The sequence below is a fragment of the Ranitomeya variabilis genome, chromosome 1 (assembly GCF_051348905.1).
Source record: "Ranitomeya variabilis isolate aRanVar5 chromosome 1, aRanVar5.hap1, whole genome shotgun sequence".
Taxonomy (NCBI): domain Eukaryota; kingdom Metazoa; phylum Chordata; class Amphibia; order Anura; family Dendrobatidae; genus Ranitomeya; species Ranitomeya variabilis.
Genome location: NC_135232.1, coordinates 199,765,962 through 199,779,835, shown reverse-complemented (window position 1 = coordinate 199,779,835; position 13,874 = coordinate 199,765,962). Strand labels below are relative to the sequence as shown.

At 44.3% G+C, this 13,874-nt stretch overlaps 1 protein-coding gene across 4 annotated transcripts in view; it reads left to right on the top strand.

The window, feature by feature from the left end:
• OSBP2 (oxysterol binding protein 2) overlaps positions 1-13,874 on the top strand; it is a 377,818-nt gene that overhangs the window by 310,605 nt on the left and 53,339 nt on the right. For all 4 annotated transcript variants that reach the window (XM_077291739.1, XM_077291757.1, XM_077291748.1 and 1 more), the window contains one exon: positions 8,494-8,611. In XM_077291739.1, the coding sequence (XP_077147854.1) occupies positions 8,494-8,611 (118 nt within the window). The remainder of the gene's footprint in view (positions 1-8,493; positions 8,612-13,874) is intronic.

Here is a 13,874-nt window from a genome sequence, read left to right as displayed (position 1 = left end):
GGCCGTATGCTCCGCTCTGGAGTGCCGGTGCTCTGAGCTCTGGCACCGGCACTCCAGAGAGAGCATGCGGCCGCACGGCATTACATGGAGCTGCACGCTCCGCTCACAAGTGCCGGCGCCAACGCAGGGTTTTAACCTGCGAGCCTCGGCTGTATTGCTTGCAAGTGAGAAGGAGCCGGCACAGGCACTATGGCTTATATTTTCCCAACAGACGGTACAGTTTACTACCGTATGTCTTACTTTCGGGGGTGCGTCTCACATTAGCCGACCCCGCCAAAACCCCCACTACGTCTTACTATCGGGGGTGTCTTACTATCGGGGAAACACGGTACCTCTTCATCTCGCCCCCTCTCTGTTGGTGTCCCTCAAGGCTCTGTCCTAGGACCCTTACTATTCTCAATCTATACACTTGGCCTGGGACACCTCATAAAGTCCTATGGATTCCAGTACCATCTATATGCTGATGACACTCAAATCTACCTCTCTGGCCTAGACGTCACCTCTCTGCTCTCTAGAATCCCAGAGTGTCTATCAGCCATATCCTCCTTCGTCTCCTCTCGCTTCCTCAAGCTCAATGTGGACAAAACTGAACTAATTATCTTTCCTCCATCTCGCATAACTTCCCTACATAATCTATCTATCAAAAGAAATGAAATCCCACTTTCCCCTGTCCCCGAAATCCGCTGCCTTGGAATAACCCTTGACTCTGCCCTGTCCTTCAAACCGCACATCCAAGGGCTCGCCACCTCCTGTTGCCTCCAGCTCAAAAATATTTCCAGAATCAGTCCTTTCCTCAACCCTCACTCTACCAAAATGCTTGTGCATACACTAATCATCTCCCGCCTCGACTACTGGCCTACCTTCTAATACTCTCGCACCCTTCCAGTCCGTCCTTAACTCTGCTGCCCGACTAATTAATCTCTCTCCTCGCTACACTCCTGCTTCCCCTTTTTGCAAATCCCTTCACTGGCTCCCAATTTCCCAGCATATCCAGTTTAAACTACTAACACTGACCTACAAAGCTATCCATAACCTTTCTCCTCCGTATATTTCCAAACTAATATCTCAATATCTTCCCTCACGTAATCTCCAGTCCTCCCATGACCTCCTTCTCCCTCCACGCTTATTCGCTCCTCACCCGATCGCCTCCAAGACGTCTCACGAATATCCCCCCATCCTCTGGAATTCTGTGCCCCAACACATCCGGTTATCCACCACATTTGGATCCTTCAAAACAAACCTGAGAACCCACCTCCTCAAGAAAGCTTACAACCTGGAATAACCACACGGCCACCTCAACACCATCAGAGCTACTGCAACCCCCAACCTACTGTCTCCTTACCCATAATCCTGTAGAATGTAAGCCCGCAAGGGCAGGGTCCTCATCCCTCTGTACCAGTCTGTCATTGTTAGTTTGTTCACTGTAAGTGATATTTGTATTTTGATGGAACCCCTTCTCATGTACAGCATCATGGAATTAATGGTGCTATATAAATAAATAAATTATAATAATAATATGTAAAATGCACTATTTCAATGCGTTTTATTAACCCAAATAATATTTTATTGTTATAGTGCCTGGTAAGGGGCCCATCTGCCCCTGCACATAATGAAGGGACTATCTAAAGGGCTCAGTGCATTTTTCTTCAGTAGCACACCGCTCCCCTGCCTCCCAGCTTCCTGTTTGCTATGGGTGGTGCATACCTGATGATTGACTGACTGACATGAATGTGCCAGTAGCCCAAATTGAGCGTTCTTTGATGCTGTTATATGAGGCAGCTTTTCCTCTACAACATTTACGAAGCACGGAGGCACAGAAGCAAGCCGAATCCAGCGATCCGGTCAGCTTTAGAGCACCAGTTGCAAGCTATATAGTAAAGAGCCTGCAAGTGCTATGCTCTTTGCCTAGTAGACTAGCCACCTATGATAGACTGCAGAGGTGGCTGGTAACCTAGACATCAAGCAGTACACTATAAATTTAAAAATTCCGCTGTTCTTGAGAACGGGGAGGATTTGTAATAAGTGGTAAATTGTAACGCAATTCTACCTATTTAAAAAATAAGGCAACCCCTTCTTTAAAAACAGCATCAAGATGAGCAGTTAATGAATATACATGTATAGCTTTTGAATTCTTAAGTCAGGAGGAATGAACCTCAGGATCAGACTACAATAGGTTTGTTTGTAGTCTGTAGCCATGGATATACATGGGTCTGCATAGTGTCACGATTTCACCATTCACGGTATCTGAGGGACACTCTGCCGCCCTATGGGATCTAGGCTTGCTGATCTGTCAGGTTTGTGAGTGACGGCTCTGCTGCCCAATCTAAGGCAGATGTGTTTGGGTATTGATTGACCATTCTTACCTGGCTATTTAGCACTCTGACAATTGCCAGACCTTTGCCAAATGTCATTTTACTTCAGTAGTGTGTGCAACTGTGCATGCTTGCTGTGTCCTCTAGGTTGTTTTCTCATCTCCGATGCTGACCTAGGATTTACCTTTTTGACCTTCTGTTTTGACTTACCCCTTTGTCTTGATTCGCTACCTTCCTGTACTTTGACCTGACTACGCTTTTGTCTATTCCCCGTGTGTATTACGAGCCCTCTTGGTACTGAACCCGGGTGTACCGGGTGAATCATTGGGTGTACCTCTGACAATCCTGCCTCACGGTAAGACCGTGAGTAGTGAATAGCTCACCCATAGGTGCTATATACATTGTGAGACAGTGACCCCTGTTACATCTAGTGAATGCTGATTGTTCTCCCCAGGATGCGCACAGAGGCGTAGTGAGGCCATGAGGGGGCGTTACAGTTGCAGGTGTGGCTGTGATTACAATTGTTAAAAGCCCTGTAGTATAGAGAGGTTTTAGAATTGAGTCTGAGAAGTCTCAGGTGTGTCAGGGGCAGAGTGAAGCCTGACAACCAACAGCATACACAGTGGTTCTGCTGTCCATGATGACTGGTCATGGCTGTGGACTTTGATACAACGGTGCAGGACACCCATGGAACTAGTCAGAGGAGGACTAGCGTGTGTAGTGACTGCAATATAAAGGATGCTGTATTGGACTGGTGTGAACTGAACACTGAAGTTATGTGCATTTAAGTTATATGCTTGGAACCTTTTCTGTGTGAAGATAATGCATTAAAGAGACTTTTATGTTTGAACTTTGTGGGTCACTGCCTCTTCACTGCTACCGGTGCCTTACATATGGTGGAGAATGCGGGCAATGTGAATTAAGGCATACCCCAGAGAGTGCTGCAGATCGTTGTGCAAGTCTGCTGGAGAAATGGAGGAACTTTTGGAGCAGGTTGTGCTCAATCAACTAAGGATTCAGCAAGAGGTTCTGCAGCAGCAGGAGATGCAGTTGCAGCAGCAGCGGCAGCAGGAGGCGCTGCAGTGGAAGCAAGCAGAGCTTCAGCTTGGTAGAAAGGAGACCCCTAAAGTGAGGGGCAACCAGCAAAGTCCTGAAGAGACCCCAAAGGTAAGGGGTGATCATTGGGTGTACCAGTGGTCCTATGTAGAGTCTCGATCCGCCAGGTCTCAGGCAAATGACTTATTGCAGTTGGTGGAGGAGTGGCTTCAGCCTGAGTTTTTTTTCTCAGTACGAGATGATAGAGAGAATCGTGGCTGACCAGATGGTGCGGGCTCTGCCGCCCGACATGCAGCGTTGGGTCGGGCTGAGGGACCTAGGCACCCTGGAACTACTGATAGAATTGATTGAGCGGTATAAACCCTCTCATGACATTGCACTAGAGCCCGGGCATGGGGCTAGTAACTGTTTGGTGATATCTAAGCCCATGGACTGCGGGAACACTTGCCATGAGTCTATGTGTGCCCAGCCCGGCTGTATCACCACTACGGGCACAGCCAGCAGCGAACCACGATTGTGCCAGGTACTTGTGAATGGGTGCCGAACAGAGGCTCTCCTGGACAAAGGGAGTAAAGTGACTCTGGTCCATTGGTCCCTTTTTGCTGGGGACAACCCCAAAGGACAGAAAGTGGAGGTGATGGGTATCCAAGGGGAAATCCGTGAGTACCCGACCACGGAGGTTAATTTTTCCACACCATTTGGGGACATTAAACATGTGGTGGGAGTGGGGGTCAGGCTGAATTAGATAGAGCGCTCGCTAGACAGCAGTGTCGGGAGGCTCAGGTTCAGGTGCGACATAATACAGACATATACTCGGAGATGTCGGTGCGGTCCGCAGAGTTTCAGCATGACATCGGGGCACGGATAAGGGTACGAAGCAAAAACGGTACCAAGGGCCCGAAGGCCGGTATTTAGCTAACAGGATGTGCTGCGGGGTTAGTGAACCCAAAATAAACAAGATTGAAACCATCCAAGACTGACCCAAACCTACTGTAAAACATGAAAGTGAGCATATCGTCAGTAAAGGATGCTGGGGTGGTTGTTGTGAATTCCGTTCTCGAACTCCCTCCTGTGGTCATGAATGGTACTTCGGCGAGTTCTGTCCGTGGACTCCCTCTGGTGGCTGTGAGTGGAACTGCTGGTTCTGAGGTTGCTTCCTCAGCTGCCCTCGTTTACGGCTAGGTTGGCTTCTCTATTTAACTCCACTCAGATCGTTACTCCATGCCAGCTGTCAATGTATCTGCACTGGTTCAGATCTCTCTCGGATCTTTCTGATGACCTGTCTACTCCAGCAGAAGCTAAGTCCCTGCTAGTTCATTTGTTGTTCATTGTGTACTGAATATATTTCTTAGTACTTGCTAAGTTCTTGTCCAGCTTGCTAACATGATATTGCCTTGCTAGCTGGAAGCTCTGGGTTGCAGAGTGGCACCTCCGCACCGTGAGTCGGTGCGGGGGTCTTTTTGCACACTCTGCGTGGCTTTTTGTAGATTTTTGTGCTGACCGCATAGATCCTTTTCCTATCCTCAGTCTTTTTAGTAAGTCTGGCCTCCTTTGCTGAAACCTGTTTCATCCCTGTGTTTGTGACTTTCCTCTTAACTCACAGTTAATATATGTGGGGGGCTTCCTTTATCTTTGGGGAATTTCTCTGAGGCAAGGAAAGGCTTATTTTCCTATCTTTAGGGGTAGTTAGCTCTTAGGCTGTGAAGAGGCGTCTAGGGAGAGTTAGGTACGCTCCACAGCTATTTCTAGTGTGTGTGTTATAGGATTAGGATTGCGGTCAGCAGAGTTCCCACTTCCCAGAGCTTGTCCTGTCTTTTAGTTTAACCATCAGGTCATTCCAGGTGCACCTAACCACCAGGTTCATAACAGGTGGTCCCGTAAGGAAGTATGGAGGAGAAACGCAAAGGGAAGGGATGCATGTGTCGATCAATGGTTCCTGTCCCTACTTTGGTTTCTTAGTGTAGTATCGGGCTGGGATGTCATAGGGGCATGCAGATGCCCTGTCTCACGCCCATGTGGGGTGACAAGTGTTCAACCCCACAGGTTTGAACAGGGGAGGGGGATATGTGAGACAGTGACCCCTGTTACAGCTAGGGGGCGCTGTTTGTTCTCCCCAGGATGCGCACGGAGGCGTAGTGAGGCCATGAGGGGCGTTACAGTCGCCAGTGTTGCTGTGATTACAATTGTTAAAAGCCCTGTAGTATAGAGAGGTTTTAGAATTGAGTCTGAGGAGGAGTGCATACACAGTGGTGCTGCTGTCCATGAAGACTGGTCACGGCTGTGGACAGGTCTTGTGCCCGGAGGTGAACCGGAGGTAGACTGTCCTGTGCCCGAAGGAAGGACCAGCGTGTGTTACAGCTGCAGACAGGAGGATGTCAAGGTCTGTGTACAGCAGTGAGTAGAGACTTTGATACAACGGTGCAGGACACCCATGGAACTAGTCAGAGGAGGACTAGCATGTGTAGTGACTGCAATATAAAGGATGCTGTAATGAACTGGTGTGAACTGAACACTGAGGTTATGTGCATTTAAGTTATATGCTTGGAACCTTTTCTGTGTGAAGATAATGCATTAAAGAGACTTTTATGTTTGAACTTTGTGGGTCACTGCCTCTTCACTTCTATTGGTGCCTTACAACATATAATAGTCAGATTTTTTTAACCAATACCACTCGCTATTCTTTAAATTAATTTGGGGAACACTAAATAAATAAAAATTGATTGCAGAACTGCATTTAGCTAGTAAACAAGCCTCCTCACAGAACAGAAGCTAAAAGCCTTTTACAGTCTCTATGTCGTAACTCTTGAGGTTTTCCTTGTAGCCGTCCCACAGCCATAAAATGCCTCACTATTTTTGTATGTAGACTATGTGCAGAAATAGCTGCTGCTATTATTTTTACACACAGAATCCAGGTCTAAAATTGACCCTCTGCACTTCTACATCCTAAATCCACTGTGTTAAGTAGCATTTTACCAGTCGTCGTCATTGAATTTTGCGGCTCTGACTTTCGTTTTAATTCTTCCTGGATTTTCTGTTGGCACCAATGATATTTTTAGCTTTGATGCAGAGTTTTGACTTGGACAAGTGAGAATGGGTGAGTTTCTCTGCCGGTTTATCAAAGGTCTCATTTTTTTCCTTGGCAATTTACATACATTCATATAATAAATTGTATCTGTTTAATTGGTGACCCTATCAACACTATAGATCTATTCGACATTCACTGACCGCCTGATGAAGTTGGTCCCCAATAGAATAATATGGATATAATATACAGTTTATGTATCTGAGTTAACATATTGTGAGAGTACAAAAGCTGAAAAAGAGACATTCAGAATGTAATAGGGTTTTTATGCCGGAAAAAAACAGAGTTGCTTAAATAATGCAGGAAAATGTGTTTTATGTGAGTCTTTTAAAATAATCAATTCCAATCTAGTGTGCAGTACTTTAGCACTGGAGATCGCTGGCTTTTGGCTTTTATAACAGTTTTACTTGATTTGGGAAAAGCTAGACGTCACTTAATAGGATTACCGCTTGTAAAATAGATACCTTTGCATTTCAGGACTTCAGGAAAGCTGAATTACAAGTTCAGTTATACTTATTGTCATCCAGCTTCCTAAAGGATATGTACATATGGAATGTTTGGTTTTACTTAAAGGGAATCTGTGAGCAAGTTTTTGCTACCTGTGCAAAAATTTGTATTCTATAGCCTTTGTGTTGTACTGTCTATGCTGCCTACAAAATGAGTTAACTGACAATCTCTCAGTGAGTGTGTCTTCTTTCTTCTGAGTTTTGCTCAGCTGATCTATGTCCACATAAACATTATCTGAATTACGTGTTCATAAATCAGCGCAGAGGAACTCAGAAGGATGATAAGGCTGACGCATAGAATATAGTTGATCCATATACACATCAGTTTTAAAAATGGATTCTTGTCTCCGGTACATCAGACTCTGAGCTGTGCCTGTCCTATTGTCATTCATTGTGCGGGTCAGACTCTGCCAATAAAGTCTATGGTGATCCGTAAGATACGGATGAAGTAAGGAAGACAGACTCTGTTCTTCAGAGTTCCATTAGAGTTCCATCCATTTTTTATTGATTTATTGCTAAAAAGTCAATGGATAAAAAAAATCAGACAGTTTACCTGTTTCAGAAAAAAGAATGGAAAACTGAAGCAACTAGGATGTGTGAATGTAGCCTAAACTCTGGCATCAGAACAGCTCACTGATGAATTCTCAGTTAACTCATTGTGTAGCGAGCCGTAGACAGTTTTAAAAAGAAGCTATAGCAAATGGAGCAACATTTTTAATTAAACCCAAGTCCCCCAATTTTTTATTTTTTTTTACCTATAAATAGACTAATTTAAGTAAAAATTTGGTTCCCAAAGGTGTCTGTGTCCTTTAAAGAGGCACTCCCATTAGTATATATATTTTTTTCATTAAATGTGTGTATATATGAATTGTGTGCAGGGTGGGGGAGTTACTATAGTCACCTACCGCTGCTCTCTCTGGGATCCAGCGCCGTTCTGCTTCGCCTCTGAATGAAATCACCACAATTGCGAAACGGCACTGCAAAAAGAGACAAATGAGCACAGGTGCAAACTAGGAGAGCCCCTCTGTAACTATCATAGTGAAAGCTATGGTATGGAAACATGGAAGTGCATTACTGCTGTAGTAAACATGTTAAAAAATGAAGAAACTTAGCTCACAAATTGGCCAATTCATGGGAACCCATCAGCCAGCGACAAGGCGTACCTCTTTGTTGGGACCTGCCCATATAATGTAATTATAGGCTTTTAGCCCAGGAGAAGCATCCTGTTAGGTTCAGGGTCCCAACAAAGGGGTACGCCTTGTCGCTGGCTATTTAGAAATGGCTGGGTAACTATTTCACACATAAGAACATCCCACAAGTTTATTCAATGAGGATTATTTTATGGTTTTGCCTAAAATGGATTCAATTGTACCAAAATCTCAGCTGTGAAAAGAGTAAGGTCTGTATGGTTAGAAGCGTATAGAATAAGAATGTTTCTATTCCCTAACATAATTAAAAACAATACTCCTAACAGATGCTGTGAGAAATGGAAACTTCCAATATTACCACTATTCCATCATTTTGTTCACTTTTTCAGGGAGTGTCCAAGCTGTAAAAGGGGAGGCCAGTGATGAAGATGAGGAGACAGAGTATTTTGATGCCATGGAGGACGCACCAGCCTTTATCACAGTAACAACTGACCCCAAACAGCACAGGTGACCTTAATACATCTCTTGTAAAGCAGCCAACGGTTCATGGCCACATCTGACGGAGCATGGCCATATCTGCTATGACACATGTATGCCAGTGAGGACTTGGAGTATCTGTCACCAGGTCAATAGTGGCCAATTTTTGGACTTCTTTTATTTCTGCCACTCTCCTGGGAATGTCTGGCTTTTTTTTTAACCCACCATACAGTTCCAGTGATAATTAGATGAGTGTTAGTTTTTATGGTCTTTACAAGGAGGCGTGGCTTACAGGATCCTCAGGGGACGTGTCTTCAGGCTGCTTTGCATTATTACTGCGTGAGCAATGCCCACAGGTAAAGCACTGAATAAAAAGGCCCATATCTCTGGAACCATATGGCAGATATATAAAAAAAATACTCGGGGGAACAGTAGGAATAAAATAAAAGCAAACACTGGCCACTATTGTCTTGGTGACAGGTCCTCCTTAAGGAATGTATTACTACTTTATGGCTGATCTCCGCTTTTTTGTTCAGCATAGAAGAAAAAGTCAGATGTGTGATGTGATTGTACTAACAGGTCTCAGGACGCTGCTGTCATTGTGCCGTTCCCTGGATCTGATTCTATTTTTTTCCAACAATATATCGCCTGGAGAGTTTTCTTTAGATATGATAAAATATCCATCCAGGGAATTTATGGACAGCATCTGCCTGCTTGTCATGATGGCTTTCTGTCTGGATGCCTGGAGAACGTCTGACATTGACATGCCGCACTCCCAGAATTCCTCACTTCTATGTATAAACCAGGGATGGGCTGTGTTCAAGACTCCGAGACTGAAAAAGGTTCTCAACCCACAAGTAATCTAACGACATGAGATCGTGTGTCAACAGATTGTGTTTTCTGTCTCAGTGCCACATGCTCTAAGCCTATTTCCTGCCTTTACTATAATATATTATTATTAAATTACGTAATTTAGTACAATTAATCTTACAGTATACCAATATTGTGGCCATATTTAGGTGAAATGACTTATTTTCTGTAATTATGATTCTGGTGCTAAGAGTTGACTCTATATTACAGTCTATAGTAATTCCCACTATGAACATGAATGTGCACAATTGGCTGATCATCTGGTCATTTAAGTGATGAGTGGGGAAGAAGATGAGGATGCTGATCCTTTCTGCTGAAAGTCACCATACACATTAGATTACAGCCAATCACACCAAAATCTGACTTCCTGCTGTCCATCAAGCGGTGTGATCCTGAATATTTGATAGTTCGGATAATAGGTACACCACTGGCCTGAGCTCTGCGATCTACCATGCTGCAGACGCAGGTTTGCTACAGCAGCATCAGAGGAGCGCAGGGGCATTGAAGCAGGTCAGACCAGCGAGTTAGCCAGCTTCAGAGTAATGCTTGCAAGCTGTATCACAACGTACAAGCACTTTGCCTAGTACACTGGACACTATAGATAGACTGCAATGGTGACCGGTAACCTAGGCATTGAGCAGTAAACTATCAAATTAAAAATTCCTCCATTCTTAAGAATGGAAAGGATTTATTATAAGAGGTAAATTGTTACATTTCTTGTGTAATCTGTCAGTAGGATCAAGCCTACATGGGCTGAAAAAAGTGATACCTTGGTATCTGCGATCTGATATCTTTTTCCAGAGATATCCAAATTTTACTTATATGTAAATGAGCTGTTCAGGACTATGGGCAGGACACTGATCTGCATGAAAATCTGCCTCCAGAGCGTGTTATAAATAAAAGAAGGTGTTACCAGTGTGATGGTCGCTCTTTGCTCTCCTGATCTCCCTACAGAGCTACCTGACACATCTGCAGGTTCCTCTCATCTTCAGCTTCCATCTCACAGGCAGTGTTGTAATATTGCTGCAATACAGCAGAGCTGTGAGAGCTGCAGCTGGTAATTTGATACAAAATTCAGCACTACTGTTCTGTGTTATTTACATGTGTCACACTGTGTCATTTTATTATAATAATCTCTGGAGGCAGATTCTCATACAGATCAGTGATTGGCCCATAGTCCTCAACAGCTCATTTACACATAACAAAATGTGTGGATTTCTCAGTAATAAGACATTGGATTGTAGATATCAATATATCATTTTCTTCAGCTTCCTATAACATACATGCCTATATATACAGAAAATAAAAGTAAAAGGAAAGAAATCTTGAATTTATTATGTATAATCCAGACAATCCAGTGCTGTGCTTATATACGTGACATTTCGGTCAATCAGACCTTTCTCAAACATGTAGAGGAGAATAATGGTGTGCACTCAGGTCAAAATAATGGAGGTGCTGGTTGAACGGACCGTGTGGCCCAAAAAGTCATATATCGAAGAATACCGCACACTCAGACTTGGTATGATGCAAAAGTGTTCAACAGGTTTATTGCCATAACAAAAAAAGTCGCCACAGGGTAATAAGAGCAGTACGTGTACAACGAAACCAACCCAACGTTTCGACCCACCAGGGTCTTATTCATGGGGTTACTGAGGAGATAAAGAAACAGTATAAGTAACTAGTCATAGCAACAGTTTCGAAAATAAGCAAATATACAGTCAAAACGGATCAGAAATATAAAATGAATATACAATCACCAAGGTAGAGAGAATAAGTATAAATAAAATGAACCCACTCTAAAACAATAAAAAACAAAAAATCATAGAAAATATCTACAATACAGAGCCAAAATTAGTCACAAATTACAGGGGTCATATATGCCCACTCATAGATAATCTCTGAGAGGAGGAGTGTGAGGAAGGATGGGATAATGTAGGAGGCGGCAGGTGTAGTGTAAGCTGATTACCTTGGTTTCCAGAGGTGCGTACATAAATGGGAAAGGAGGAGAGCAGGAGGACAATCCTTTCATTATAAATCTTGTCACTTTGATAGATAAAGTAGTATTAGTAAAAAGAATAAAGTGGTATGTACCTAGGAGTCCCGGGTATAAATATCCATATACAAATATATTACTGAAGATGTAGGTGTCCCCAGGTAGATGATAACAGTTATATACCTTGATAGAAGGAGCGGAGAGGACATGGGAATCCTACTTAGTAATAGAAAATCAAGGGAAATGGCCGTACCATCCGTGATGGGCCTGAATGTAAAAGACCGTAAATTACAATCGGATAGGGGAAATATAGGTAGCGTAGTATAGAAAGGTAGCTGGGGTACCTGTAGTATCCTGGAAAACATATAAAGGCAGCGCTCCCGTGTCCAGTAGGATGTAGTGTGCTATGATGAGGGGAGAAGGCAGATTTATGTGCTGCCTGGAGTAGAGTAGTACCAAGATTGCTGGGCCTGCAGGACGATAACTGTGTATCGTGAGGAGGTAAATGGAAACAGTGGTGGTGCAGCATAAATAGATAAATGAGATACCAGCGGTGTCCTGGAATAGTGGCACATCCGTGCCAAGTTCGATATGGTGCACTTGGATGAAGGGGGATGGCGGGTTTATGTGCCCCCAATAGTAATGTCGCACCAAAAGTGCTGGACCTGCAGGTAAAACCGTATACTGTAAGGGAGGGAAAGTAGTGGTGGCGCAGCGTAGATAGGTAGGTAGCTATGGTGTACCTAAATAACCGTGTACAGTGGGGAGATAAAAGAAAACAGTGGTGGCGCAGCGTAAATAGATAAATAGGATACCTGCGGTGTCCTGGAATGGTGGCATAACCGTGCCGAGTATGATATGGTGTCCCAAGAAGAAGGAGGATGGCGGGTCTGCGAGTCCCCAACAGTATTGTAGCACCAGGAGTGCTGGACCTGCAGGTAAGACCATATAGTGTGAGGGAGGGAAAGCAGTGGTGACGCAGCGTGAATAAGTGGCTGAGAAACCTGCGGTGTCTGAGATACCTGCGGCGTCCTGAGTCCCCAGTAAGAGCGGCGCTCCGTGCCCTGCTCGAAGTGGTGTGCCGGGATGAGGACAGGTGGCGGGTTTATATGCCGCCTATGGTAACGCTGGACCGGAAGTACGGTCTCCAAACCGGAAGTGACGTTACGTCACTGTAATGGAGCATCCGCGCATGCGTGGTGAGCGCTGGTGGTAGCGCTCATGTAAGGGCACAGGCATGCCAGACGTTGGGTGTGTAAAAAAGCGGTCATGTGCCTGAGGGGGGCCAGTAAAGTTAAGCGGTGCTGCATATGTATAGGCGAAGGAATGTCAGAGGTTGGATGTATGGGAGGGCCAATAAAGTTATACGGTGCTAGTGATTGTATGTGGATATGGACACGGGGATGTCTGGGAGGAGTAGGACGACATGTATATGGAAATATAAAATGAAGATAGATGAGGTCAATACGGTCCGGACTAATGGAAAGTTAGTGAGGTTAAAAATGTATGTGGGAGAGATATCTGTATAGGGAAATAGGCACATTACGGAGCTAAGTAAGATATAAGAGGGCCAATAAAGTTAAATGGTGTTAGTGACCGTGGGGATGTATAAAGGGAGAAGGACGACATGCGTATATGGAAATGCATAAGAAGATGGATGAGGGCCGTACGATCTGGACTGTCGGGAAGTTAGTAAGGCTAAAATATATGTGGGAGGAATAGCCGTATAGAGAAATAGACATGTTATGGAACTAAGTAATGTATGTTATAGATGATGGAGGGGGTAAGCTAAAGGAAACTCACCTAACATACTGTCGACTCAACGTGTCTGGAAGGAAAACGAGAGATTAGTGAAGAATTACAACAACCAATCTATTTCTCTATTCAGTCCTTTGGGGGTTAACGTTTCTAATTTATGGATCCAGAATGTTTCCCTCAGTTTAAGTTGCTTAATATTGTCACCGCCCCTCCTAGGTCTTGGTACCTGTTCGATTATTTGATACTTCAATTGTGCTACCACGTGTCTGAATTTAACAAAATGCTCAGGGATGGGTAGCCACGTTTTCCCACAGCGGATGGTTGATTTTTGGCTCGCTAAACGGTCCTTGACATGTTGTATTGTTTCCCCTACGTAGAGGAGGCCACAGGGACATTTTATTACATAAATCACGAAATTAAAAGAATCTGAAGACCCACCTCTTCCGACAAGCCTACAACCTGCAGTAACCACCGATCAACCAACCGCTGCACGATCAGCTCTATCCTCACCTACTGTATTCTCACCCATCCCTTGTAGATTGTGAGCCTTCGCGGGCAGGGTCCTCACTCCTCCTGTACCAGTTATGACTTGTATTGTTTAAGATTATTGTACTTGTCTTTTATTATGTATACCCCTCCTCACTTGTAAAGCGCCATGGAATAAATGGCGCT